The 25845-nt window shown below is 43.2% G+C and overlaps 1 protein-coding gene across 2 annotated transcripts in view; it reads right to left on the minus strand.

Annotated features, from left to right (window-relative positions):
* reln (reelin) overlaps positions 1-25845 on the minus strand; it is an 85851-nt gene that overhangs the window by 13938 nt on the left and 46068 nt on the right. For both annotated transcript variants that reach the window (XM_019260909.2, XM_019260908.2), the window contains exons 5-39: positions 20794-20826; positions 20592-20670; positions 20376-20472; positions 18883-18934; positions 17628-17736; positions 16976-17216; positions 16687-16832; positions 14683-14834; positions 14441-14556; positions 13842-14050; positions 13223-13351; positions 13005-13114; positions 12754-12820; positions 12240-12473; positions 11004-11165; positions 10196-10432; positions 9826-10018; positions 8893-9005; positions 6953-7090; positions 6440-6626; positions 5614-5819; positions 5280-5451; positions 4810-5016; positions 4467-4702; positions 4189-4346; positions 3874-4081; positions 3706-3782; positions 3110-3268; positions 2818-3012; positions 1402-1675; positions 1157-1297; positions 874-1051; positions 695-779; positions 409-591; positions 86-254 (exon numbers count right to left, since the gene is read on the minus strand). In XM_019260909.2, coding sequence (XP_019116454.2) covers positions 86-254; positions 409-591; positions 695-779; positions 874-1051; positions 1157-1297; positions 1402-1675; positions 2818-3012; positions 3110-3268; positions 3706-3782; positions 3874-4081; positions 4189-4346; positions 4467-4702; positions 4810-5016; positions 5280-5451; positions 5614-5819; positions 6440-6626; positions 6953-7090; positions 8893-9005; positions 9826-10018; positions 10196-10432; positions 11004-11165; positions 12240-12473; positions 12754-12820; positions 13005-13114; positions 13223-13351; positions 13842-14050; positions 14441-14556; positions 14683-14834; positions 16687-16832; positions 16976-17216; positions 17628-17736; positions 18883-18934; positions 20376-20472; positions 20592-20670; positions 20794-20826 — 5452 coding nt within the window. The remainder of the gene's footprint in view (positions 1-85; positions 255-408; positions 592-694; positions 780-873; positions 1052-1156; positions 1298-1401; positions 1676-2817; positions 3013-3109; positions 3269-3705; positions 3783-3873; positions 4082-4188; positions 4347-4466; positions 4703-4809; positions 5017-5279; positions 5452-5613; positions 5820-6439; positions 6627-6952; positions 7091-8892; positions 9006-9825; positions 10019-10195; positions 10433-11003; positions 11166-12239; positions 12474-12753; positions 12821-13004; positions 13115-13222; positions 13352-13841; positions 14051-14440; positions 14557-14682; positions 14835-16686; positions 16833-16975; positions 17217-17627; positions 17737-18882; positions 18935-20375; positions 20473-20591; positions 20671-20793; positions 20827-25845) is intronic.

Here is a 25845-nt window from a genome sequence, read left to right on the forward strand (position 1 = left end):
TCATCATCACTGGGCTCTTAGCTTAGACAAAAACAAAAACACTGTTAAGATGCCGTCATTGTGAACAGTCAAGTGTTTTTCTTACAGTCCAGTCTTCTGGTAAGGGCAGTAGAGGCCAGTGTTTCCCCCAGGGAAGAACAGCCAGTTGGACTCATTAGGGCCCTCCTCAAAGCTGTCTATCACCACCGGTGGGTTGTGTAAGGAGCTGCCATCAATGATGAGATCATCTATTACCCAGACCTCCTCCTTTTTCCCTGAAAGGCATAATATTGTGAAGATTATTACACACTGATTTTTTTACAGGTTCAGGAGGCATGAAGGAAATGTGGAAAAGAAATGGACAGGAGATGTGAAGAGAGTACAGATTATGTGAATTTTAATGTGCAACCACACAATGTGTCCACACACCGCTGTTGTAAGGCTGCCAGAGTCTGAAGCGGGTGGCGTTGGTCTGAGCGCTGGCTGGCAGTGGCAGGTGGAGGAACAGAGTGTCTGTGGAAGCTGGGAAGTAAAACTCATCCAACATGAGCCAGCTGATCCCTCCATTCACAGAGTACTGCAGCAGCACTGAATGGGAGCGCTCTGGAACACCTACACCCACATGATAAATTATTGCAAGTACATCCTTATAAAAACACAATATCTGAATCAAAAACACAGGTGTACCAGGAGGAAATAGTGAGTTATGTATCACCTTTAGTGATAAATTTGAAGGAGAATTGGATGTAGAGAGTGTTGGTGCAGTCCAGATCCTGTGACACAATCATTCGCAGACCATCCTGCAAACAAACAGACAAGGATTACATTGTTGGTCAATGTAAGTGTATTATTATTGATCTGGAGTTTCTCTGGATAGTGTTTAGGACCCCCTACCCCTTTAAAGATCAGAGCAGTGCCAGATTTAAGAGGCTCTCCACTCAGAGTTCCCCTCTCTGCTCCGTACACCTCAGGCCACGTCTCCTGCTGCAGGTTCTCATTAAAGTCCTCTCTCAGCACTGATGGCAGGGGGGCCAAAGGTACGCAGTGCGCCCCCCCATAACCCTTGTCACACCTTTGTGAAAGCAGGCGAAAGGGTAAGTAACATTTCCATGTGGGAAAACAATAACTGTAAAAAGACAAAAATACACTGGCTGTGCAGAAAAGCCACTTTACTTACATGCAGCGTCCATTGTCACACAGACCATGACCAGAGCACATCCAGGGGCAGCCAGGGGCAAGTAACACATTATCTAGAGCCCATCCTTCTGCACCTGGGGTGAAGTGAGTCTGGATCCAGCGGAAGCGAGTTCTGGGGGAACTGGGGGGTTCAATAACAAGTTATAATGAAAAATGGCTTCAGGAGTTTATGCACCTTTAGAAAATATCTACTAATTTAGGGTATAGAAGTTCAAAAACACGAACTTGGCAGCACTGGGCAGGTAGACGGTGATCCTCTTCCAGTGTTTGTACTGAGTCGAGGTATAGATTGAACTCTGAGTATAACCAGCGCAGCCGATGGCTGGAGGCACACACTCCGGGGTGATGAGAGTCCAGTGATGACCGCAGTCTGTTGAGTATTCCAGTCGCACACCATGGGAGAAAGATGTGGACTTACTGCAGCCCATACTCAGCTCAAACTGCAGGAATGAGGAGCCTGAGACCTCGAAGTCCCAGCTCTCTGCATATCTTGGCTTCTCTGTAGACACAGAGGGAAAACACATCACATTTTCTGGTAGTTACTACAACCTTAAAAATATTTAAAATTATTTAACATTGAGAAAACACATGTTTCTGGTTACTACCATAAACAGGTTGCAAATTAAGCAGGACGTGAAGGTGACCGTTCTCAGAACCAGGGATGAACTTTTCTGTGTTTGCATATGATGTTAATAAAGGTGATACTGTTATTATAATACGATGTTTTGAAAAAGAAGGTCAAGGAGTGTTCTGCATCAAGTGCAATGTGTCTGCCCAGGCAGTGTACAGTATGGACAACAACACTACCACACTTTCACATTAAAGCCACATGAAATGAAAAGTGTACACCCAAAACACAAAGTCAATACAAGTCCAAATGCAAATGCAAAAATACCCTTGAAAATAATGGTACTGCTGAATTATGTGCAAAACATGTACATGTTTATGCATATGAGAACAGCCATTGAGTCTTATAATCAGTGCTTTATGTGTTCACACAGGGACACAGAAGCTTTATGTTTATAGATATGTTGCCAAATTGCTTTTGCTGTGCACGCTTAATGAATGGGCTCAGTTGTAATGTAATATTTGCGCAAAGTAAATCCGCTCGCAGCTTGATGCAAGCATAAATAACAAGCAGGATGTTCATTCAGGTTTGCTCTCATTAATAATTCAGGACCCAAAGCGCCACAGTAAATGGGTGATTCAATTTCAGCCTGTTGTGGGGGTATTACTGTGTTGTCACCGTACAGGAATTTGTGTGGTTAGAGTATGTGTGTGTGTGAATATTTGTGTCAGTTGTGTACCAGATGTGTGTATGCATGTGTGTGTTTATTGTTTTATGTTTTGCTTTTTTTTTTTCCATCATGCAAAGTCAACTCAAATAGTCTAGCTGCTTTACAGTAACATCCTGCTTTATATTCATTCACTTTTACACTGCTCACTATAAACACTGCAGCTTCACTGAAGCGCTTAAGTGTTAAGTGTCTTACTCAGGGGCCACTTGACAGTGATTGTCGAGGAGCAGCGAGTTACTCCTTCTCCTTCCAGGCACACAATTACAACTGACAACCCTGTCGTCACACTCCCTCTTCTCCAAATGTATGTCCTTATGAGCAGTAATGTGTTTGTGTGACTCACTGTCAATGGCTTCGGAGTTGAAGGTAAGTGCTGTGTCCAGAGACAAACAGTCCACAGTCACTTCACCACCCTGAATGCGGTACCAGTTGTGCCTCAGAGGGGTCGTGCCATCAAACTTGTCATGGAAACCTGTTCTGGAGCTGTCGTTCATACCAATTAAGACATCATCCAAAGCCCACTGGGCAGAGTGTTTCCCTGCAAGGATGGAAAGAAACAAGAAAAATGAAAAAAATTAAAGCATGCAGTAGTTTTATTATTTGTCTGTGCTTTTCTGTTGCAGTCATGCACAAACCTTGCTGCGGCTGCCACCACCGAAATACTGTGTAAGAGGTTTTGGCTGCGGGAGGCAGCTCAATGGTGACCACTTGGGGCTCCAGGAAGGAACTGAAGTCCAGCTCCCTGAGGAACTGCCACTGGACGCCATTGTTGGTAGAGAACTGGACAATGACACCTAAAATCACAGAAATAGAGTGAATAGCACTTTTAGATGGGAAACAATGTTTCGTACAACAACAGTCCAGGGAGCCTGATTATTAGAGACAAGCTGTTGGAGGCTGGTAGTGTTTTATCTGTGGCTCCAGAAATGATCAGACTGAGCCTTCAGCACTGCTGCAGGCTACAGATCCACAATCTGCTGACTGATCAGCAGAATAGAACAAACAACCCAAGTCTTTGATTCCTCATTAAAAAGAAAAGAAAAAAAACACTGACAATGAAGACCAGATCTGTACCACACATCACAGGGTGGATCAAAGAAAAGGAGCGAATGGAGACAAGCCAATGGTGAACTCATCAGATCAGATGTGGAGCTGCTCTCTACAGGCTGCACTGTTAAATAACAACCACATGAATGCAGCAGAGGGCCTCAATACAGAATGTGATAATTACCTTCGTTGCGGGAGCGAGGCCTGGTACAAGTGGGGCCTAAACTCTTGCTGCCAATTCGGATGTAGAATTGGACCAGTCTGTGTGTAAAGAACAACAATAACTACATTTCAGTTTCGCGTTAAACAAACAGCCACACATGAGAGATTTATAGGTGTGAATTACGCTCACCGTGTGTTGGTGGTGTCGAGAGGCACTGTGTGTGCTTCTCTCCTCCCAGGGCTGCTGAAGTACAGAGCTTTGCCCTCACCAATGATGCCACAACCGCCTCCAATTTGTCCCCCACTTAGGCTCTGCCAGAGTGGGCTCAGCTTCCCCTCAAAGCCCTCAGTCAGCTCAGTGGGGCTGGCTACGGATGGGACACAGCTATCCTGCTCCACTATGGAAAATAACAGGGAATTATAAAACATAGAGATACATGAAAAATATAATATTTGTTTAGCACTGTTTTCCTTTCCTTGTTTTTCTTCCTATCTGTCATTGTACCTGTGTATCCCATATCACAGAAGCATACTCCAGAGATGCAATCTCCATGTCCCCCACAGTGGTTTGGACAGGGCTCAGAGATGTAGACCCCATCTAAGGCGAAAGCTGGAGCATCTCTATACATGCTGCTCTCCTGGAACCAACGGAACCTGGTTTTACTGGGAAAACGAGGGTAAGGGGATTTAGGGAGAGATGCAGTCGACATTTAAATTACACAAATCACTATTATCAATATAAAACCACCTTTACAACAATTGCATGCCTGCTACAATAGCTACCTGGCTGCAACATTGCGTGGTATAACCACAGTGACCCTTGTCCACTGTTCATAGTCTCCAGTGTTGTAGACAGTGGGCTCTCTGAGCTCACGACCACTGCCCTCACAGATACCTGCCCCTGGGGTTCCTGGGTAACAGCCCTCTCTCACCAGGGCCCAGGTACGACCAGCATCATGGGAGTATTGCAGCAGAACCGGGGCAGATGCGCTGAACTCTGACTCGCACCCTATGTTCAACTGGTAGAGGAAACAATAGACAGAAAATTAAAGAACAATTTAATTCTGGTTAAGTAAGACTGTGTCTGCCTTTGCCTTTCTACTTATTACACTTTCCATCTGGTTACCTTAAACTGAAGGGTGTAGCCATGGCGCAAGGCTAGGTCTCTTGTGACAGCAACTCTATCCCCATCAGAGCGTCCAAACACCATGGCAGAAGGTGTTGGGGCACAGAAGCTATTGTTGCTCTCTCTCTCCATGCCTTCATTGCCCAGCATCAGCCACACACTCATTTGATTCAGAGGGTAGTCGAACGCCGGCTTCTCGTAAAAGTTCTGTAAGGACAGAAGACAGGCGATTATTGTTTACTGTGGTGTTTTGTGTTACCAGGTACAAGTGTCTGCAGCAGGACATATTTCTCTGAAAATAAATGGATACACTTCTGGAAAGATTCGAGATTTTATAGCTGTTCTATGTCAGTGTGGCTGACACTTTTCATTACAACAAAAGAAGCAATTTCTCAAGATGAAGCAGAAGCTGCTGCACGAGGTCAGACAACAACAAGTTAAAGGAAAAACTCCGAAGATTGATTCCTGACCTGTGGTAGAGTTGGATTGGCCATGGGGATAATGTGTTTCTCCCTCTCTGACAAAATTATCACATCATCAATTGCCCACTGGTCGTAACCCTCCCCAGAGTGAAGAGGCTGCCACCAACGAAACCTTGTGGAGGGTGTCTTAGAGGCCAAGGGAAGCTCATAGTGGACAAAGCTGAGAACAGAAGAAGAGACAGGTTATTGACATTTCTCTTCCAAAATACACAACCACATCTAAAGCTCTTTTCACATACAGATGCCAAAAATGAGATCTTCTGCACAGGTGAAGATGAAAAACATTACAACGTTCAGCTTTCTTCATTCTCAGGTTTCTCACCGAGGCTTGGTGAAGTCAGTGAAATACATCTCAGCGATGAGGCCCCAGCTGATGCCTCCATCATTACTGTACTGCAACAGCACTCCTTCCTCCCTGCTATCTGCCTGGTTACACTCTGCCCAGTCTCCACCCACTCGCAGGTAGAACTGCACAAACTCCGCCCATTCGGTGTCCAGGTCCCAGCTCACCAGCTGCCTTAGCCCAGCCTGACAACAACACCGACATAGACAATAACATTAATTTTCATCATTTTTGGGACTATAGATCAGAGAATATGTACCACTTATACTGTAATGTATAATGTATACTACTGCAACAAAAAAATAAATATAATAATAGGCTCTTTTCTTGCACCAGGTGCAACAATTAAATTTTCACCTATGTATACAAATTTATAAAAGCGATGATTACACGGATGCATCAAGGTGTGCAGCTGACATGCACACTCTCCATCTAATCCGAATCAAATATTCTATAGACCCATGGCATGATTTCAGTGTAGAAGTAAGTCAGAGGTCAAAGGTCAGCCTTTTGGAAGTAAATTAGTATTCAGAGATTTGAGGCTGTACCTCTGCCAAGTTAGCACAATCCTCTAAATGACTGATTTTAACAACACAAAATATTTTTACATTTTTAAGATTTTAGATTTTGTGGCCACTGTAGTTTCTTCTTCATACTCCTCATAGGAGGAGACGATGAAACAAAGGGAGTTGCAAATCTGCAACTGCACAGCTGGATGCTACTACGTCCTAACTCATTGGATACACTGATGACTAACAGAAAGACCAAACATGTGACATTCCTGATGAAGGAACTTTTGTTTTACCTTGCTGAAGTAAAGAGACGATCCAGATGAGACCACCCCACAGCCCACGTCAGGGGTGACCACCTCTCCACCAATCACCTCCTGCCATGTGGCCAGGAGTGCATCCTGGGACTCAAAGTCAGACAACACACTGGAGGAGAGGGGGGAGGAGGGCTGGCAGTCTGTTCCAGAGAAGCCATCATCACACCTACGAGAGAAGATAATGACTGAACTTTTTATGTTTACTCTGATTTCATCTATGCTTGAAAGCAACGTTATGAAACTTCTTTTCCACATCAAAACAACAGCTTCACTATCATTCATAACAAAAGTGCATGTAGAGCTATCCATATTTACAACAGTGGTATTGCACTCGGGGCATAAAATCACAACAAATACAAATTCCTTTATAGTCTTACATATTACATATGATTCAACATACGAATCCAACAAACATGCTTCAAAATATTTTAAGTGCTTCCATACTGAGTAAAAGTAATACAGAACCTCAAGAAGTTAATATGTAATACTGACCTGCAGTGTCCATGGTCACACCAACCATGTCCATGGCACATGTTAGGACACTGCTGGCCGATGTAGATGTCATCCAGGGCCCACTCATCCTGCTCTCCATAGTAGTTCTGGATCCAGCGGAACCGTGTGGCGCTGGACCTGAGCACAGAAGGTAGACACACACAAATAGTTTACTTGTACTGTAACTTCATTAAAATGTGTACAAGTGTACATAGATGGAAGAAAAACTGCAAAAGTGACTGCTTGAATTTAATGTAAAAAGTGATATAATGTTAAAAATGCATAAGGCAAAATGAACAGTGATTGCTTGCACGTCAAACCACATCATCATATTATACTCACTCATCTACTTTTCTACTGGGGATAGAGATTTGTAGATGTGTTCTGGCAGGTACAGATTAACCTTATCACATGTGTGTATGCCTATTTTCCTATATGACTGTGTGGGTGTGGGTGTGTGGGTGTTTGGGAGGCAATATCATCATCGCCTCAGCTCTGTCAAAGGCAGACTGTAGATATGAATTTGTGTGCAGTGTGGGCACATGTTCGGAGCATGTACAGCAATGACAAATAGTTGTAAAAGCGTAGATAGACAGGTATATTGGGGATTATATAGCGGGGAGGTTTCTTGGTCCGCTGCTTCGGTGACCCATATTAACTCAGACCACCTCCAGATCATACAGAGCTGGCCACGACTGCTTTATTATCATTTACTACCGTGACCCTGTGACCTCTCATCACATCCTGCAGGAGATTAGACCACCTTTATTTAGGAGCTGGGTAGTGGAATAAAATGGAGGTGGAGGTTGCAGTGCGCTCTGTGATGGAGGTTTATGTGATTATTTCAGTTGATATATGTGTGAGCTATGGCTGTTAACAGAACATGTATTCCTCATGAACTGTTCAGTACAGGATGACCAGTTCAGGAAGGGACTTTCAGTTCTGTTTGTCCTCTAAACTGAAAAATTACAGTCTTGTTTACCTAATGCAATGTATTTACATTCTTTGTGTTCACACAGGCAAAACACAAATTCCAGTTGGAGTTCATCTGGCAAAGCTTTGGCAATTGTTGCTAACACATGGCTGTCAGATTATCTGAGCTCATAGAGCAGCTCTTATCACTCGTATCACAAACAAAAATGAGCAGCCAGAGCTGCAGGAATGTCCTATATGGGTGAGATTACATATTTAGGAGAACTGGTTATTATATTCTTATATTCCCAGACAAGAAGTAGAGAAACAGTGTGTGTGCCTCATTTGTGTTGGCATCTCTCAAGTCGCAAACCCTCCTTTCACAACATGAGAGTTCAAACCTGAGGATATTTTACCATACTCAGTTGATTAAAAAGTCTTTGGTCCTTTCTCTGGTGCATATTTTTATAATTGAGTTGGCAAGAAGTGCTGACATGCCGCTTTTTTGAGTTCTTTTAGATTGCCAGATTGACCAGATGTTAAAGACCCATGAGACACTTTTTTAGTAATGTTTTAAAAAAAATAAACAGAATGAAATTTAGGCTCTGTTTTTACATCTGTACCAAAAACATACCAAACCAATCTCTGAATAATTCTGTAAGGACCTTGTGTGAGAAGGAAGAAATTTCCTTACAGTGCATTACAATCTTGTGGTGTGATTCTTGTTTTTATTGCTTGTACAGCAATGTTTTTGTTTTATTATTGATTTTAGTTTCATTTTTACCTTACAATCTGGATTTCTGTGGTTATATTGCCTTCTGAATATAGCACATCTTTAGTATCAAAGCAAATTGTAAACACTGTTTGCTACATAAATAAAGTTCTTATTGATATTATTCATTGTTGTGCTGTTGCACTGAAGAATGCTTGTGAACAAAACATGCTCCACGTTTTTTAAAGGTTACGAGGGAGGGTACTTTGTGGATTTTTTCTTCTATGACTATTGTGCAGATGTGTGTTTTTTTTACCATGTCTTCTGAGGCAGAGACAGAGTGATACGTCTCCAATCTTTGAACTCTGATGGGTGGTAGACACTGGGAGCTGTAAACTCAGAGCAGCTTGGCATGCCAGGCAGACAGGCCTAGGTGAAAGAAACAATACGTTTATATTACAGGTTTTATTGCATACCTGTTCAAGGAAAATGGCATTGTTAATCACTCAAAGTTTAGTTTAGTAAAATAAAGTTTTTCATTTATTATTGTAGATTTTGATTAGTAGCCTGACATACAGCAGATACAATCTTAGGGTGCATTAGCTCCTGAGTATATGCATATAAAAGGCTAAAGCAGGATAGTTTCTCTGACCTTGAACATTAGACAAGCAAGAATTAACAGTACATTCGGTGAGTTACATTCTGCACTTGCCAGATGACTGCATTTTTATGCACAAGGGAGAATTAGATAAAATTCACTGATGGAGGACTCATTACGCCCTATTCAATTCCAAAGGCAATAAAAATCTTGGCAGATACTTTGGTGCCTTATGAATATTTATGAGCCAGTTGTGATCACAGAAAATCTTTGTTGAATATTTATGAGCCAGTTGTGATCACAGAAAATCTTTGTTGAATCATGGGAAGATAATCTGCTTGCTGATTCAAGTATTGCCATGTATTTGCTAATAGTAGGATGATAAAATTGTAATTGTGATAATTTCTCATCTGAAACAAAGTGCCACATTTAAAGACTCTCATTATTTACACATTATTACTGAGGCTGTAATGAGTAAATCAATATTCATGATCATGAATAAATGATATGTTTCCTTGTCTCTCTGCAGCATGACTTCTACAAGTTTAAGTTGTAAACAAAGATTTGAGCCTGGCTGTGAAAACAAAGGGATCGAATGTTAACAATCATTTAACATGGCTAACAATGTTGAATACATTTCATAGTTCCTACCTCTTTGACTAGGTGCCAGGTGAGGCCGTGATTGGTGGAGAACTCCAGGCGGACCTGAGTATCAATGTGAGGGGAGGGCTCACGGCCACAGCCCATGACCAGGGAGAACTGTAGACTGTAGGAGGCTCCAATTTGCATTGACTGAGTTTCCACATAACGAATGCTGGAGCCAGGGCTGGGCTCACCAGAGAAACTACAGTATAACGTGGAGGAAGAGAAGTTATCATACTGTATGCCATATTCTGTTGCAGATTACTGTTGTAATAGTAACTAAACATATTTAACTTTATCTTTCACAAAAAAACAAAAGCCATAAGTACCCATTGCTAAATACTGACCACTATTTGCATCAAAGCAATAAGTTTCCTACCTGAGGGTCCAGTCATGCTGACAGTAGGGCTGGACATGGCCAAGATAGAAACCAAGACTCTGGGTCACGTCCAGCACGTTGCTGAAATCGAGACTTATAGTGTTGAACAGCACAGACGTCATGCTGATTTCATCCAAGGCCCAGACATCGTGACCTCGTCCTGAATGGTACGGCTGCCACCAGCGGAACTGCACGCCAAACTTACGAGCACCAGACGGGAGTTCAACCGACACAATCCTGGATGAAGGAAAGAGATTATTAGTGACACTTAATGGAAAGTTTGTTTTATGTAGGTCGGATATATTTGGTCTGGAATTGTAACCACACAGCCCACATAATGTTTGTAAACAGTGTACATTTCTTCTTCTACAATTTTAAACAGGTTCTTATAGCTCACTCTGTTTGCCAGAAAGACCCATTTTCTCTTTGTCTAGACTGATTCTGTTATCAAGTTGTTTTGTACAAACATACATGCTGATAAAGTAAGAAACTCCACTTGCACCTGCAGGTCAGATCATTGTGGAGAACTTGTCACTGACCCTCGCTGACCTTTCTTGTGCTGATAAAGAGCTCTGAGACCCGCCTGTGCAGCTGGCACCCAGCCCACTTTGTCTTCATTACACACATAGATGGCACTAACTGACTCCAGTGGGTCCCAGCGGCTTACACCTCCAGCACGCCATTAGCAGCGTAAATGTGTGTGTTAATGGAGTTATAGGGTCTCAGTGGAATCATAGGCATACAAGCGTGTGCAGGTCGACACACACACATCACATGCACACACACACACTCGAAACAGAGGAAGAACCTTGGCTCGTGGAAGCCTTGGTAAGCGTAGTGCTGCAGCAGCGTCCAGGTGATGCCATTGTCCGAGGAGTAATGCAGCAGGACACCCTCTCCTGGCTGGTCTGGGGCAGGACATGAGCTCAGGGTGCTACGGCTGCCCAGGCGAAGCGTAAACTGTAGGTACCTGCAGAGAATGGAAGCAAGAACATGACGGAAAATGAAAACAAGTGATAAAGGAAGTACAGTAGCAGTTGGGACAAACAAAATGTAAAAAAAATAAATAAAAAATGAAATGACACAGAAAAGGGCAGGTTGATAAATGAGAAGAGAAAAAAGCAAGGTGACAAAGAGTGTGTTCAGGATGGAGAGGTGAGAGGGAGAGGGGTAAAAGGGTAGATAAACAGACATTCATGCAGAGCAGAGAGGTGGGAGGGAGGTGGCAAGATGATGGATGAGATGATTAAATGAATGAGGACAAAATTAGATGAGAGGAGGTGGAGGGAAAGAAAGAGTAAGACAGAGAGAGTGTGAATGAGAGTGAGAGTTCACATCCATGTATTCATGTCAACTGTACATAGCTCTAATGTAGCATTCGTTTCCATCCTCTTATGTGTTCATCTTTGTTTTGGCAGCCATGTCATCATTTATACTAATGTAATATTTATGCTAATTTCCATCATCTATCTCGGGCTGCCAGTCACCTCCCAGCTCTCTCTGTCCTTGGCTGAGCTTTGCTTTCAATAGCACTGCAGTTTCCTCTTTCAGGCAGCTGTTCACTCAATCAGCCAGGAAACTGGCATTAAATATGGCCATCAGGTGGCATACTGAGAGCCGCAACAGGCATAATCAATCTAACACAGATGCCATATCTAACTTCATCTCTTGCTCTCCATCTTTCTCTCTCACATTTTCATCCTCCCCTTTCATCTCTCCCCTCATCTGCAGTCCTCTCCATGATCGCAATCCATCTCCCAGCATTGGAACACAAGAGTATGAGGGTAAGAGGGATTGACGAAGGAGGAGAGTGGATATCTGACTGGAACATTTGCACTATAAATCAGAAGTAAAGACACCTGATGAGGACATGCCGTGGTTTTACAAAGTAATCTACTGATGGCAAAAACAGCAGAATCTAGATCTGCTTGTGTGCATGCTGAACATGTACAAGAGTGTACATGTATGTTTTTCTCATGTCTCAGCCTATGTGTGTATGTAACAAGTCTGCTTTTACCCTGTTTTTTATCAGCATTTTCATTACCTGGCCTGGGAGCTGTCTAGTGGAGCAGTGACCAAATGTCTCCTGCTGTCCCTGTTGAAGACCAAGGCTTTGCCACTGGCCAGAACCCCACAGCCAAAGCTGACCTCGGCCCCACGAAGTGAAGAGAAGCTGTGGTAGGAGGAGAGCCGTGGGCTGGAGAAACCCTCCGACAGGAAAGCTGGGAAGGTCTGGGAGGCAAGCTCACAGGCTGGACCACTAAAGCCTGGGTCACATCTGCACAGGAGGGGAGAGGAGAGGAGAGGAGAGGAGAGGAGAGGAGAGGAGAGGAGAGAGAGGAGACAGAGGAGACATGAGACATTAAAAAGAGTGAAGAATATAAACGAGGAAAAGAAGACAGAGATAATGAAAATCCATTAATAAATCATAGCCATAATACAATTTGATTAATTTTGAATGGTGATTGGTGCTGTAAGGCATTAGGTGGATAATGAGGAGACTCATTTTGAAGGAGAGACGTTGGATTTATTTGGTTTAATAAAAAGCAGATCCTTACTTGCAGCCTGTGCGAGAACAATGTCCTCTCCCAGAGCAGAAACGAAGACAGGCAGGACCAATATACACTGAAGCGAAACACAGGCATGGAAATTCAGTTCCTTTTACTACAAAATCTCTTTTTGTGTATTTAGCTGAGCTTTAATAAACCTGAAAGGAAGAGGGTTTTGTGGCTTTTTTGTTGGGTCCAAGTAAACAACAAAACAATGACTTTTAAGAGTGTACCATGTGAACTGTATATATAATACTAACCATTGTCTATGGCCCACATGCTGCCTGCTCCGGTGCCAGACTGTTTCCAGCGGAACCGTGTAGTCTCTGTTAGGGCAGCATTGGGCAGTGGGATAGAGATTCTGGTCCACCTGGAGAAACAAAATAAATGTATGTGCATAAATCTGCAGTGACAGGCTGATAAATGTATACTTGTATGTATATCAGTCATCCACATACAGAGGTGCAGACTTTCATACCCGCTGTAGTTGTCAGAGGAGTAGATGGTGCTGTGAGGTAGATGGGGTCCGGCACAGAGCTCTGGCAGACACTCGGTGTGGAGCAGAGACCAGGAGCGACCATGGTTGGTGGAAAACTCAAGACTGACACTAATGAAAAATAATAGAGGACATCTTATCTCAACATTTACATTTTCAACTTGAATTAGTGCACAATGTTGTAAGTTTACAGCAGGGTGAAAAAAGAGTAAATGATAATAAATTATTCCCTGTGCTCTTTTATTAAAATTGCATTCTGAAATTCAGTACATGTGCAGCATCAAATGACAGCAACAGTTTGAACCATTGGGATTTAAATACGTAGTCTAAATGTAATGTGAACTTAAAAAACACCTTGAAGTCACGTTTCTTATTCTTAGAGACCAACTGATCCTGCTGTTTAGAAGCATTATTTCCTTCAGTTTCCTGTGTGGACCAGTTACCATTCTTGATGGCAAAATAACTGAGTCAATCCAGGATGTCTTATTTAGTGTGTGGAGGTCTCCTTTGTTGCAGCCCAATTTCATAATTTTTCTGAAAAAAGTGGTGATTTTTCCCCACATAAAAGCACTGCCTAACCTAGTTTTAAAATGTGTCACACCTGTTGGCAGGCTGGTAGGAGCCACAGCCGAGGTTGATGGAGAACTGAGTGACATGTGTGTGAGTGCCAGGCAGCACAGGGAGCAGCTGCATGAAGTCTACGGCCCATACATGGCGGTTGGCACCCCCATGTGACCGCTGCTCCAGGCAGAATTGGGTGACTGGTGTTTGTAACTCAGTGGGCAGTGCCAATGATACCACCGCAGGAGTCTGAGATAAAAGAAACGGAGGATAGAATGAATAGATTAGACCAGAGGGAAAATAATAATTAGAAAATAGTGAAAAGTCATCCGTTTTTTTGCAATCACAATTTTCCCTAAAGCTAAAGATGGTGTCTTCAAATTGCTTGATTTGTTTTACCAACAGTCTTAAATCCAAAGATAACCAGTTTACTATCATATAAGACAAAGAAAAGCAGCAAATCCTCACAGATTACAGACTGGAATAAATAAACATTCTGCTTTTTTGCTTGGAAAATGACTTAAAAGATTAATTGTTTGTCAAAATACCTGATAATGTCCAGGACCAGGAATTAAAAATATTTCTAAACATTTGATAGAGAATACATATTTTGGGTGTGCATATGTTTGTATGTCTCACCCTGTAAGAAGAGTATGGAAGGGTGTCGAGCACCACACGCTCCCTCCTGCCCTCAGACCTTCCAAACACAATCACATCGTTCTCGTGGGATTCTCCCGGATCACAGTCCCCACCACCTGAACACAAACAGTCCTCACTTTATGCAATGTACTACACAAGACAGCACAAATAGCAAAACCATGTACAATGCATTAACCAAAGCTACTGTATGTCAAAGGCTTATGCTTGGAGGATTTCTGTACCCATGGTGAAGTAGAAGCGAAGGTTTCCGTAAGACGTGGTGTCGAGATACGGGGTGCACACTCTCCTCCGGCCCTCTTTCTCAAAAACTAGAGCTGAGCCTGACTCAATCTCTCCACACTGAGTCCCATAGGCGGCTCCCTCTATGTCCCAGCTGAGTATGAAAAACAGACAGGGCTGGTTTAGTAAGTGAAAAACATTTCGCAACACATGTTGTTTGTGTCTAAATGCTGTATATTAATTTGGGAAAACAAGTGGCACTTGAAATTTATGAGGCAGTATTTCAACAAAATTCATAATAAAAAAAAAGACATTCAAACAGTCTCACCACATGATGAATTACTCCTAAAAAACTTTTAATATAGTTTAAAAGGAACAACAAATTAATTATTGATAATAGTTTAGTTGGAAGGAAAATTAACCTTAAAATAACAACATGACTACTAATGTGACTAAATAATTTACAGTTGAAGAAATAGAAATCTTAAGCACTTAACCCCAAATGAACTTTACTGACATACCAGCACACAGACACAGACAGAGAAATGATAGCATGCAAACACGTGTGTTTATAGATTGCCTCTTTTACACTGTGTCTCCCCCTGGAGTGTTGCTGAAGTCAGTAAACAGTTGCCATAATTCACACCTTGCCAGTGAACAAACACACAACGCCAGCATAAATCACCTGGAAAGGGGCTTACACATACAGAACACACACACACACACACACAGAAAGGGGCTTACACATACAGAACACACACACACACACACACACACACGTGCAGACACATATTTCTGCACAGTGGAGAGAGGATCCTCATTAGCACTGACAGAAGTTAACTCAGTGTGTCAGCCCTCTCCTGTGTTCCTCTATCCCCCCTTTCCTTCCCCCCCTGTTCCTCTCTATTTTCTGCCATGCAGTATATAAGCTGGTGTGTCTCTGTCACAGCCAGCGTTGGGTTAAATGACACTTAGTGGAGTGTAGCATTAACACAAGCAAAAGCTCTTCCTGCCTACCTCACACATGTGTCAACCCATGATGTCTGAGGGGTGAGAGGTAGCATGCAGTGTAGCATGTTGGCATGCTGCAGGAAGGTGTGAGGGTGAGGGGTGGCCGTAGAAACACACTCCTGTTTGAGGTCCTTCTCATTAATGGGAAAATGTTGTGACAGACCTGGTGCATGAGGCCTGTTAATTACTCTCTGGCTGTAACACTATCTATCATCTCTCCTCTTTTAACTCCCTACCTCTTGCAGTGCTTCTGACAGTGTTTCCTTGCTGTCTGCTGTCCAGTGTGTGTTTGTGTGTGTGTATGTGTCTCAGTCTGAACAGATGGACTGCTGTCTCTGTAGCAGTCAGAAGCATGGCATTCACCTGTGTCAGCCCCCAAGCTTGACTTAGACTTGTGCAACACGCTGCATGTCGCATCACTTGACATATGACTAGTGACAGGTGTCAAAGCACGTGCTTGCATACACATACAGAGACATACCAGACTACTGATATCCTACCAAACCCCTCCCTTTCTCTTCACTCATTCTTCCCCACCTAATATATCACCTGGCGCTCAAGTAAAATTTTCATCCAAAACTGACTCTACATTGATTTAGTAATGTTTTTTTCCGCTCATTTTGGTTTTAATAGTACTTTTTGGTTACTTTTAAACCCGTTTGATCGGGTTTGGCAACCAGATTTGTTTTTACTGTAATAGCTCATTGCTGTGGAGCAAACTCTCCTTCAGTATCAAGTCAGTATCACATTCGAAAGAGCTTTTAAAAACCTGTAAATCTGCAATGATTGGCATTTCAATGATGTATTAACCCAGCTCTCTTTTGTTGTTCAGCCTATTTTGACCTTTTCCTGTAATTGCTGCATTTTATGTGAAACTGCGATTTTGTGAAGTGCACTAGAAATGAAGATTACCTACTTACTTATTTAAAATACTATTAGATAAAATGATAGTAAAGGAGGTCGTGGAAGAAATGAAGCCATCAATCTTGACTTACTTTGAGGGTGAGCTTTCAAAGTCTTCCTCCCAGTAGCTCCTTCCCTCCTCACGATGCAGGTCGATGTCTCTGGTTGACGCAAAGCTCTGGCCAACTCCTTCACTGCTATGGAAATACATAGCATTGCCTTCGGACTGACAGGCGTGCTGGCCAATAAGAACGCAGGTGTTAAGACATGCAACTAGTTTTAGAAAGTAGTGTCTTAAGGAAAATCACTTGTAAATTGAAACATTGAAATCATGTGTAAAGAAGTGAATCCATGTAAATGTCGACTGCTTTATCCATGTACCTTGACAGTAGCTCCAGGGAAGAAGAGCCAGTTGGCAGTGTCTGGAGGGTCCAAGTTGTCCTCCATCAGGGGGGCTCTGTGGGCAGCATTGACCAGCAGCACGTTGTCCAACCCCCAACAGGACTCATAACCTTCGGGGCCTTGGGGGGCCTCCTGAGTCCAGCGGATACGAACGCCATCAGCCTTGGAGTGATGTGGCAGCGGGAGCAGGTGGACGACAGTGCTGCTGTTGGTAGGGGCTCTATAGGTGAGGAAAACATATAACATGAGGGTGGTGTTTATGTCATGCTTATACATTTAAATAATGCTGAAGTAGACACATTTCAGAGTGAGTTACGTAGTAGATGATCTACGAGTTGGTTTCTGTGTCTACACAAAAGAATAATATGCACCCACTGCAGCTTAATAATGTACTTAGAAGACAGGATCTATACATTATGACTCTGAGAGTTGACTAAACATAGGGAGGCAGGATGGGATAGAGGGATGAAAAACAGGGGGATCACAGAGACACGAACAGGAGAGGTATGACAAATTGAGAGGGGGAGGTGTGAATGAGGGAAAAAAGAGAGGGCGGGTGTTCATAACAGATGGAAGGACTGTGGGATGGATGAGGAAGAACGAAGAAGAGGATAGAAAGAGAGAGAGAGACCTGATCTTCTCCAGTGTGATCCAGTCATCTGAGGTGTTGCCGTTACCGCTTAGACTGTATGACACAGTGATGCTGGGGTCTGAGTAACTGAACCGACAGGAACCTGAGCCTGGGGAATACAAACACACACAGAGAACAGACATATATGACTGTTAACACACTCCTGTTGAGGGAACAGCTAAAGAATGTGTGAGGCACTTTCCTTTTTTCAAAAACTGAATTTTATCAGAAGGGCAATGATCCTTTGTACGGCCTGAGGGGCAGCCAGGCACAGCAGGGTGGCCTCTTCTGACTGATTGCTTCCACATTCCCTCCCTCAGCCAAGTGGAAAATTATGTCTAAATGGTATCATGGTGGAACTAAGTGATCAGCAGCCTAACAGGATTGAGAGAAGTTAGGAGGCGGTATGAAGGGGTTGGACAGAGGGGATTGGAGGAGAAGCGATGTGGGACCGAAGACTCTGTTAGTGTCTGTGCATTTGTGTTTAAAGAGTTTGCGTGGGATCAGACTATATTTGAGCCTTTAAAATACAGGTTTGTGAGGGTGATGTGGGAGCTGGTGGGGGTCAAAGGTTACTAATGGAGGAAGCAGACTAACCCCCACCTTTCCTCTCCTCCATCCCTGCTCTCCCTCTCCTCCCACACCACCTGACGCTTTGTAGCATCCATGTCAGGTCAATGTCCTGCCATGCCGCTCCATCCCTACTGAGTAAAGCCTTGCATTAACCTGCCACCACTTCATTGCACTGCTCTGCTGAACTGCTCCGTACACAACAGTGCTGCATCACAAACTCATATTAATGACCTGCAAACGAAAGTGCAGCCAGACAGAATGAGAGGCAGGAAAGAGAAAGAGAAATAGAGGAGTGCGGGTGAGGAGGGTTTTTCGCTACCGTATGTACTCTTATTTCCTCTCAGTCGCGTTCCCATGAGAACTGCCGGATGCGTGTAATGGACATGAAAAATACAACACCTCTAAAAACTCTGCTATGGCCTTCTGGGTGTCTTTCCCAGAATATTGTAAATCATTCATTATTGTGAAAGGAGAGGGAGAGCAGAGAAAGGAACAGAATTACACTGTGAACCAGATGGCTTACTGACATGTGACAGGACTATTTCCTAAAGATTACAAAGGGATCTATTGTCCTGGATGGAAAAGACTGTTGCACGCAGGGCTAAGATGTTTGAACAGGGTTAATGCAGGGTCTCTTATATAATCTCACTCAGTTGTTTGCAATGCGTGTGGAGATACTCACCCAGGGCAAACTGCAGGACTGAGGCTGTGCTAGTGTTGAGAGGTACAGTGGTCTGGGGAAGATACACAAGACAGTTCAAATCTTTGAAATAATATCAACTACAACATTTAATATGATTTGTTGCACTTGTAGCAAAGTATTTTAAACCTTTGACCAAGCTGAAAAACTTAGTTTTATTGATGTTTTCTCATTTTAAGTATCAAGTCTATTGCAAACGTAATCACATTCAGCAATTATGTCAAATGTTTCAAACCTTTCCGAGGACATTTCTACGTCACTGCATACTGTAAGGGTGACAACTCCAACCAATGGAGGTGAGTGAAACAACACAATTTGGGCTTAAGTTAAACTCTAAATGCAAATTGGTGGAGCATTGTTTGTGTGTTCTCATTGCTGATGATTTTCCGTCTGGGGCTATCTGTGTCAGTGTTTCTGGATATGCATGCTTATTCTGCTTGACAGAAGAGCTGCCAGGCAGTGGCATCAAACATTTGGAACAGTGACAGACAAAGCAAATGCTAATCAGAGAAGTACATAGAATCATGAGGCACTCGACATTTTGTTGCTACTCACTGGCTTTTATTACTTTTCAGAAGAATAAACAGTCATAAAGATAGAAAGAGGGAATGAAAAGGTTTGATTAGCAGTTATGAGTGATTGTGTGCTGGCATGAGGTTGTGTGTGCCACACTGGTTGTCGGGCAGTATCCTGATACTAGTGTACTTTACTCTAAAATTGTATAATATTCAGTCCTCTGTGCTGTTCCTGTATTTATTTTTACTTTTAAATTCTTAAACTTCTGGGTCCTGCGGCAGTACGTGAAGTTAGTTTTAGTTAAAAACCCTCCAAAAACTCACAGATGCCAAACAGGTGTAGCAATGTTTTGAGTTAAAGTTGGCAGATGACTGAAAGAAAGTCATTGTGTACAAGTTATATACTTAGTTTCTGTAACCAAACATGAGACATAAAATTACTTATGCAAATGTGCACACATCTTAAGCCAGCCAACTTCAGCTTTTCATTTTTTACCATGAACATGGGCTAAATAATAAACTGTTTCATGATATTGGTCTCCTATTTGTTTGGGTAGGCCAGATATATTTGGTTTGTTCAGTCATGCCGAGGCTAACACATGCAAACAGACCAAACACACATGTGATTTTATTTGATCTCAGCTCGCATTTGCTGACTAGATGCACATAAATGCTTTAGCTCTCGCTATAAATGGAACCAATAATAGTAAATTGCAAAATGTGTTATTTGTTTTGTTGCAGGCTTTTATTTTAATTTCCAACGCTTTACCATGATCAGACGTATGTAGAAGAAGACTATATAGATACAGATGTTTAAACATGAGATTTTACTGTGGTTACAGCCTGTATGCTGTCATTTACTTTAGCTGTGTTTGTGGCTACTGAGTGGTTGGTTTGGATGTATGGTTAATGGTCCGGAAAATGTACAGCGGTAGCAGTGTGGTCAAATATGGCAGTTACCAGCTCTCGCTCTCCGAAGGGCTCACAGAAAGTCACGGCTCTGCCATGCATCAGTACACCACACTGCTCCCCCACCTCACAGTTACTGCACTCAGACCTGAGAGGAGAGGAGAGGGAGTTATAACCAAAGCAATGTCAAAGCAGTATCGAAGGAGAGCGCCAAAGATGATGATTGCAGCCTGAGATTACAAGAGGAGTTGTAACCATTTCACCTACCAGATGCTTGGGTCCAGCTCTCCTTGGAGGTTGGAGTCAAAGTCGTCACGCAGTACAGCATGTTTGCCATGGAGCTCCACTACATAAACACATACACCATATGCTCGCAGTTAGACACAATCTGTATGACACCTCGTCTTTTCGTGTTGTAATTACCTGTATGGTTATGATGTGAAAATCATGCAATGACATGCAGACTCACCAAGACTAGGTCTCAATGGGGACTCGGTCGGAGCTGAAACAGAAGAGAGAGAGAGAGAGAAGAGGAGAGTCAATATTGTGAGTTTTACAGAGGCAACATCTTGCATGTCTATGCATCTTTGCTTTGTTAACTTCATGGATAAAGTGTGGATTAGTCAGTAAGTGCATGAAGATGGGCCTGTTCTTAAATCATCTCTGAGTGAAACAAAGTTTCTCTGTTTCCTGGCCGGCCATGGATGCACTCTACTGGCTGTTGCTGATGTTAATTCCTTTCAGTAATGAAAGGCCAGGCGGCCATGATTAACGGTTCAATGCCAATTAACCGCCATCCTCCCCGGAGGCGCCTGTGCGCTGTAATCTGTGGCTACTGCCTAGCTAACACACTCCACCATCAATCTCTCCCAGGGGACGCACAGCTCTGAGAAGAAGAGGGAGGTGAATGGAGGGGGGGTAGTGAGTGTTAAGAATTAATGAATCAAACATGGGTTTAAAAAAAAAAAAACACTGGCACTAACTCAATTAATGAGAACACTTTGTAGAATACAGTCTGCATCCAGATTTAGAAAAATACCATAAAGTTGCAGAGTATGGGAGTGACCTTTGTGCTAGAAAAGATGAAGGAGGTTGTACAGTGAGGCTTAAAACTTAATCAAGAATTTTTGACAGATTAGTCTGGTGGAAACTGTGTTTTATTAGCTAGTACACAGCGAACAAAGGAGACAGGAAAGGTGTGACAAATAACGCAGTTGAGTGGACGTCATTTACCACTGCAAACACTGCCAAGAAAAAGGGTGCACAAGGTGATCATCAAACTTGAGTTTAACTTAAAAAGTTTAACCTTGTTTCATGATCAGTCACTATTGAGTGGTTTCAACCTAAGTGAACATGACACCCTTCAATCCCTTTGAGCGTCTTTACTTTTCTTTGGTCTTTTACTCCAGACTGAAGAGAAGGATAATCTGTCACAGTGTTCTTTATCCAGGATGAGCCTGCCCACCTGATAAAACGCACTGAGGTAAGACAGTGAGGACTCATCCTAAAGTTTCATTTCTAGTTACTTAAGACTTTCTTTCAAACCATGCTGAGGTTCGAAAAATGTCCTCAAAGAAGAGAGGGGCTTACATTTAAGAGAGCCCACCTAAAACTCCCTCATAAACAACAGAACCTGAATCAAAGCAGGATGGATTACCAAAACAAAGATTTCTTAGTATCGTATTGGTTCTGCAAATGTCTTAACTTAGAGCTCAAGCTTCGTTTTTTGTTAGCTGCCCTCATTTCTCCTTGTTGGATCCAAATACTGGAGCTCTTAGAAATGGATTTACTATTCACAGAGAATTGGTAAAGTTTCATGCTGACTGTAGAAGTTGGAGTCTTAGTGGCCTGTGTGACAGAGCTGGGTGGTTCAGTGGCTGTGACTGTTTCTGCTGCTGCTGCTCTGGTGGGCCCTGACACTCAGCTTCATGGATGGAGCTCTGGCTCGACGATGAAGCCCATTAAAAGCAGATCAAAGGGCCTTCTTCCTCCCTCTGCGTCTCTCTTGCTCACTTCCTTCCTCGCCCCCTAATCCTCCAATATCTGCTGATTCAAAACATGTTTAGAGGAACTATCAATCCCAGCATGTGGCAACATGTTCCTTGTCCCTTATTAACATTCTTACTATTATGACAGTGAAATGAGCAGTTCGGTGTTCAGTTTACATGAGTGCGTGTTTATCTTACATATTCAACCTGAAAAGAACATGTACTGACTCCCGCTAATCCCCCCTCTCAAACTGACATACAGTAATAAATGCTTGGATGGTATTTTGCGCTCTCCAGTCTTCTCCCGTCTCCCTCTTAAACAAAGTCTTCTGAATCGCTCTCAGTCTTTCTAGTGAGGCCATTTGGCTGGAGAAAGGCCCAAAGATTTCTTTTTTTTGGGTGGATAATCCCTTCAAGCTTCCAAAAAGGCCTCATTTACAGTTTTCTTTCTCCATGCTTCATCACGCTCTCCTGCTGTCTCTCTCACTTGCCTTCTATCAAAATCTTTCCCTCCTGCCCACCCCTCCATCCGCACCCATTCTGTCTCTCTTTGCCTAACCCTCTGTGCATCAGGAGCAGACAGTGGCATTTCACTTCGATTAATCCCCTCTCACTTTCTTAAAGACTTCAATTACTGCCTCCTCTATTTGCGGCTCATCTCTTCTAATGCCTGTATCTCCCTGGCCAGGGCTTATACTCACAAGCATGCAGAGGGACACACACATACACACACACACACACACATACAGACAGCTTTACCTTCCACAACTGACCCAGCCCTCTCTGTGTTTTGCTATGCACATGCACACATTTGACTAAAATGACACGGGTGCTGACAAGTAAGGTTGGGGTGATACTAGGGGGGTTAAATGAGCGTAATCTTTGGAAGACGCAGACATCTTTGCACAAAGAGCGCAGGGCACAAGTCATGTTAAATCTTCTCCCCCTCTTCTCTCCATCTTCCAGCTCTAATCTCTCCTCTCTCTCTCTCGTCTCTTTCTCCCCGCCATGTAAACTGCCCCCACTCTTCCAAATCTCCCCTTATTCTCCTCTCATTTGCTCTTTTCCCCTTCGTCTGACTCAAATCCCCGACGACATGAACCGCGTTTGAAGTCGACCTGCTCCTGTCTAACTGGCGGTTTCAATTACTGACTCACCGGGATGCAGGATGCTGTTGTTTTTTTCTTCTACAATGACTAGAAAAAAAAATGGTTCACCAAAGTCAGAATGCAGCCACTTCACTCCACTCAAAAAAACAGGGTCTTTGTGTAGACTTCAATTGGCATCATTACAGTAATCATAGGTGAGTGGAGAGGAGACCAGCAAAGAAGTTAGACTCACTACTATTTTCCAATTTCCATGTTACTTTTTCTAGCTGTGCTTATTTATAAAAGTGGAATATAAGGTAAAGATGGGACATCTTTTTCTTCACTATAGTGAGAATCAAAGTCTCAAAACTTGAAGACAATTTTTGTTGTTTATCTCTTTGGCAAACATCTCCTGGCTGTCAATGTGTTAGAGATAAATATCCTTCCACATACTCCTTACTAATCCGGTGACTATGGTAGTTCCAACAAAAACTACACAAACAAAATAGCAGAAGAGAAGAAACTGCAGGAGAAAATAGGGCTTGAGGAGACATTCAGAATGCAAGGGGGCGGGGGTAGACTAGATAGCGGGGTCTCAAGGTTTCTTGCTGGTGAGCGATGAGGGATGGCAGACAAGCCGGCATTCAGCCAGGCAAGCAGGCTGGCTGGCAGACTGTGGTGGGTAGCGAGGAGGTGGAAGAGTGGAGGCCACCCGTCCCTCCTCTGTTGCGCTGTGATCAGGCGTCCCTCAGGGAGCAGTGGCCTCTTTGAGTTATATGTCCCTTTAATAATCCATCTGGGGTGCAGTGCACTCGGCCAGGCCCATAAAGACCTGATTTATTCCCTCGCTGGAAATGAGAGGACCTGGCGATGCTGGGCAGGAAGCAGGGACTGCTGGCCCTGCTGTCAGGAGATAGAGCTGATGGACGGCCTGCAGTGCCATTCAACACCCACAGCCACTCCACCCTTTAGCACAGAGCACCCTTTCCTAACCCACCCCTACCTCTCCTCATACCCTGCCTTGCTCTACTCATCTGGGCTTAATAAATCTTTTTATGGTCGCTCAGTGGGAGCTGAAATGTACTCCTGTTTCATCCTCTCGTCTGTCTGTTCATATACTTGCAGTCGTTTACAAACTGTGGTGGTAATTTGCATTTTGCCGCGTCATGCTTTAAAGCATCTCTAGAAGCCTGTCCAAACAATTTGGCAATGCGCTGATTGGTGCCACAAACTACTGTACTCAGTTGAACTGTGCATTTCATTTGGTTGCAGCAGTATTTGTCAGACTCCCATTAGTTTTGTCTTCTGAATCCATGGATAAGAACAAAATATGGGGATTTTTCTGCACTGGTTGTTGAGTAATGTAACAGGGCGTGGATCAAAGCAAGCTAGAAGGGAGGTTGGAGGGATGAACTGGACGCTGAATGAAAGGATGGGGTGAAGATGGGTGCTGGCACAGAAAAAAGTAGCTGTGAGAACACAGGGGAGAGCGGGGTGTTTGGGACCAGGCACCCCCACCCAACAGTGACACACATAAATCCAGTCTTTGCTTATGTCTCTGCAGGTTTTTAAGTGCACCACAGTGGAAACATTTAGACAAACACCTGTCTTCTCAGACCTGCAGGCAGGTTTTACCACTGAGAAGCAAAGTGCTGCATGTCAGACGTTTTACAGCGAGGTTAAGGCTTATACCTCTCCTCTACTTTCTTTATCCTTAAATCTCTTCTTTACATTAGAGTTTCTTTCTCCATCTCTTTATCATGTTAAGCTCAAGTTCACGCCTCAAAGTTCTTCTTATAACTCCTTGGCTAATCTGCCCATTTGTCCTCAGCCTGGCTGATCACCCGATGGCCTTCTTATTTGAGCAGCCTGCCCTGTGATTCTCTCCTTCCCTTCATCTCTTCCTTTCTCTTTTCCTCCTTCATCCCTCTCCTCCATGGATCATAGCCCTGCTTTAGATAGCTTTCATTTTTCCAGCTCTTCAAAGCTCCTCAAAGAGTCTTAAGCATATGAACTTCTGAAGTGGCTTGAGCTGGCCCTGTGTCTTCTATTGCTAATGCCCAGATTTGAAGTAACTTTGCTCAGGGCAGACTCCACTCTTTGCGCTGCTCTGAGGTTGCCTATTTGATCCTGTCGGAAGAGAAAAGTCTACAGGCCTCTGCTTTAAACTGATTCCAAGTCTGAGTTTACCAAGGGGAACCAAGACTTTAAACATAATTCATGTATATTTATTCACTTTAACAGTTTTACTGTTTCTAAATAATATTGTTATTATATTATTATGGGTGGTGCGCCACAGCACAATTGTTTTGTCAAAGAAGTTCTCTGGTTTCATTTTTATGTCAATGGTCTAACTAATGCAAATTTAATGGGTTATTTTTCAACCACCTCTTTCAAAGTTGCAAGTTTTGGAAAAAGAAAGATGAACTGACTACAGTGAGTTGT

This window comes from Larimichthys crocea, chromosome XXI (genome assembly GCF_000972845.2).
Source record: "Larimichthys crocea isolate SSNF chromosome XXI, L_crocea_2.0, whole genome shotgun sequence".
NCBI classification, from domain to species: domain Eukaryota; kingdom Metazoa; phylum Chordata; class Actinopteri; family Sciaenidae; genus Larimichthys; species Larimichthys crocea.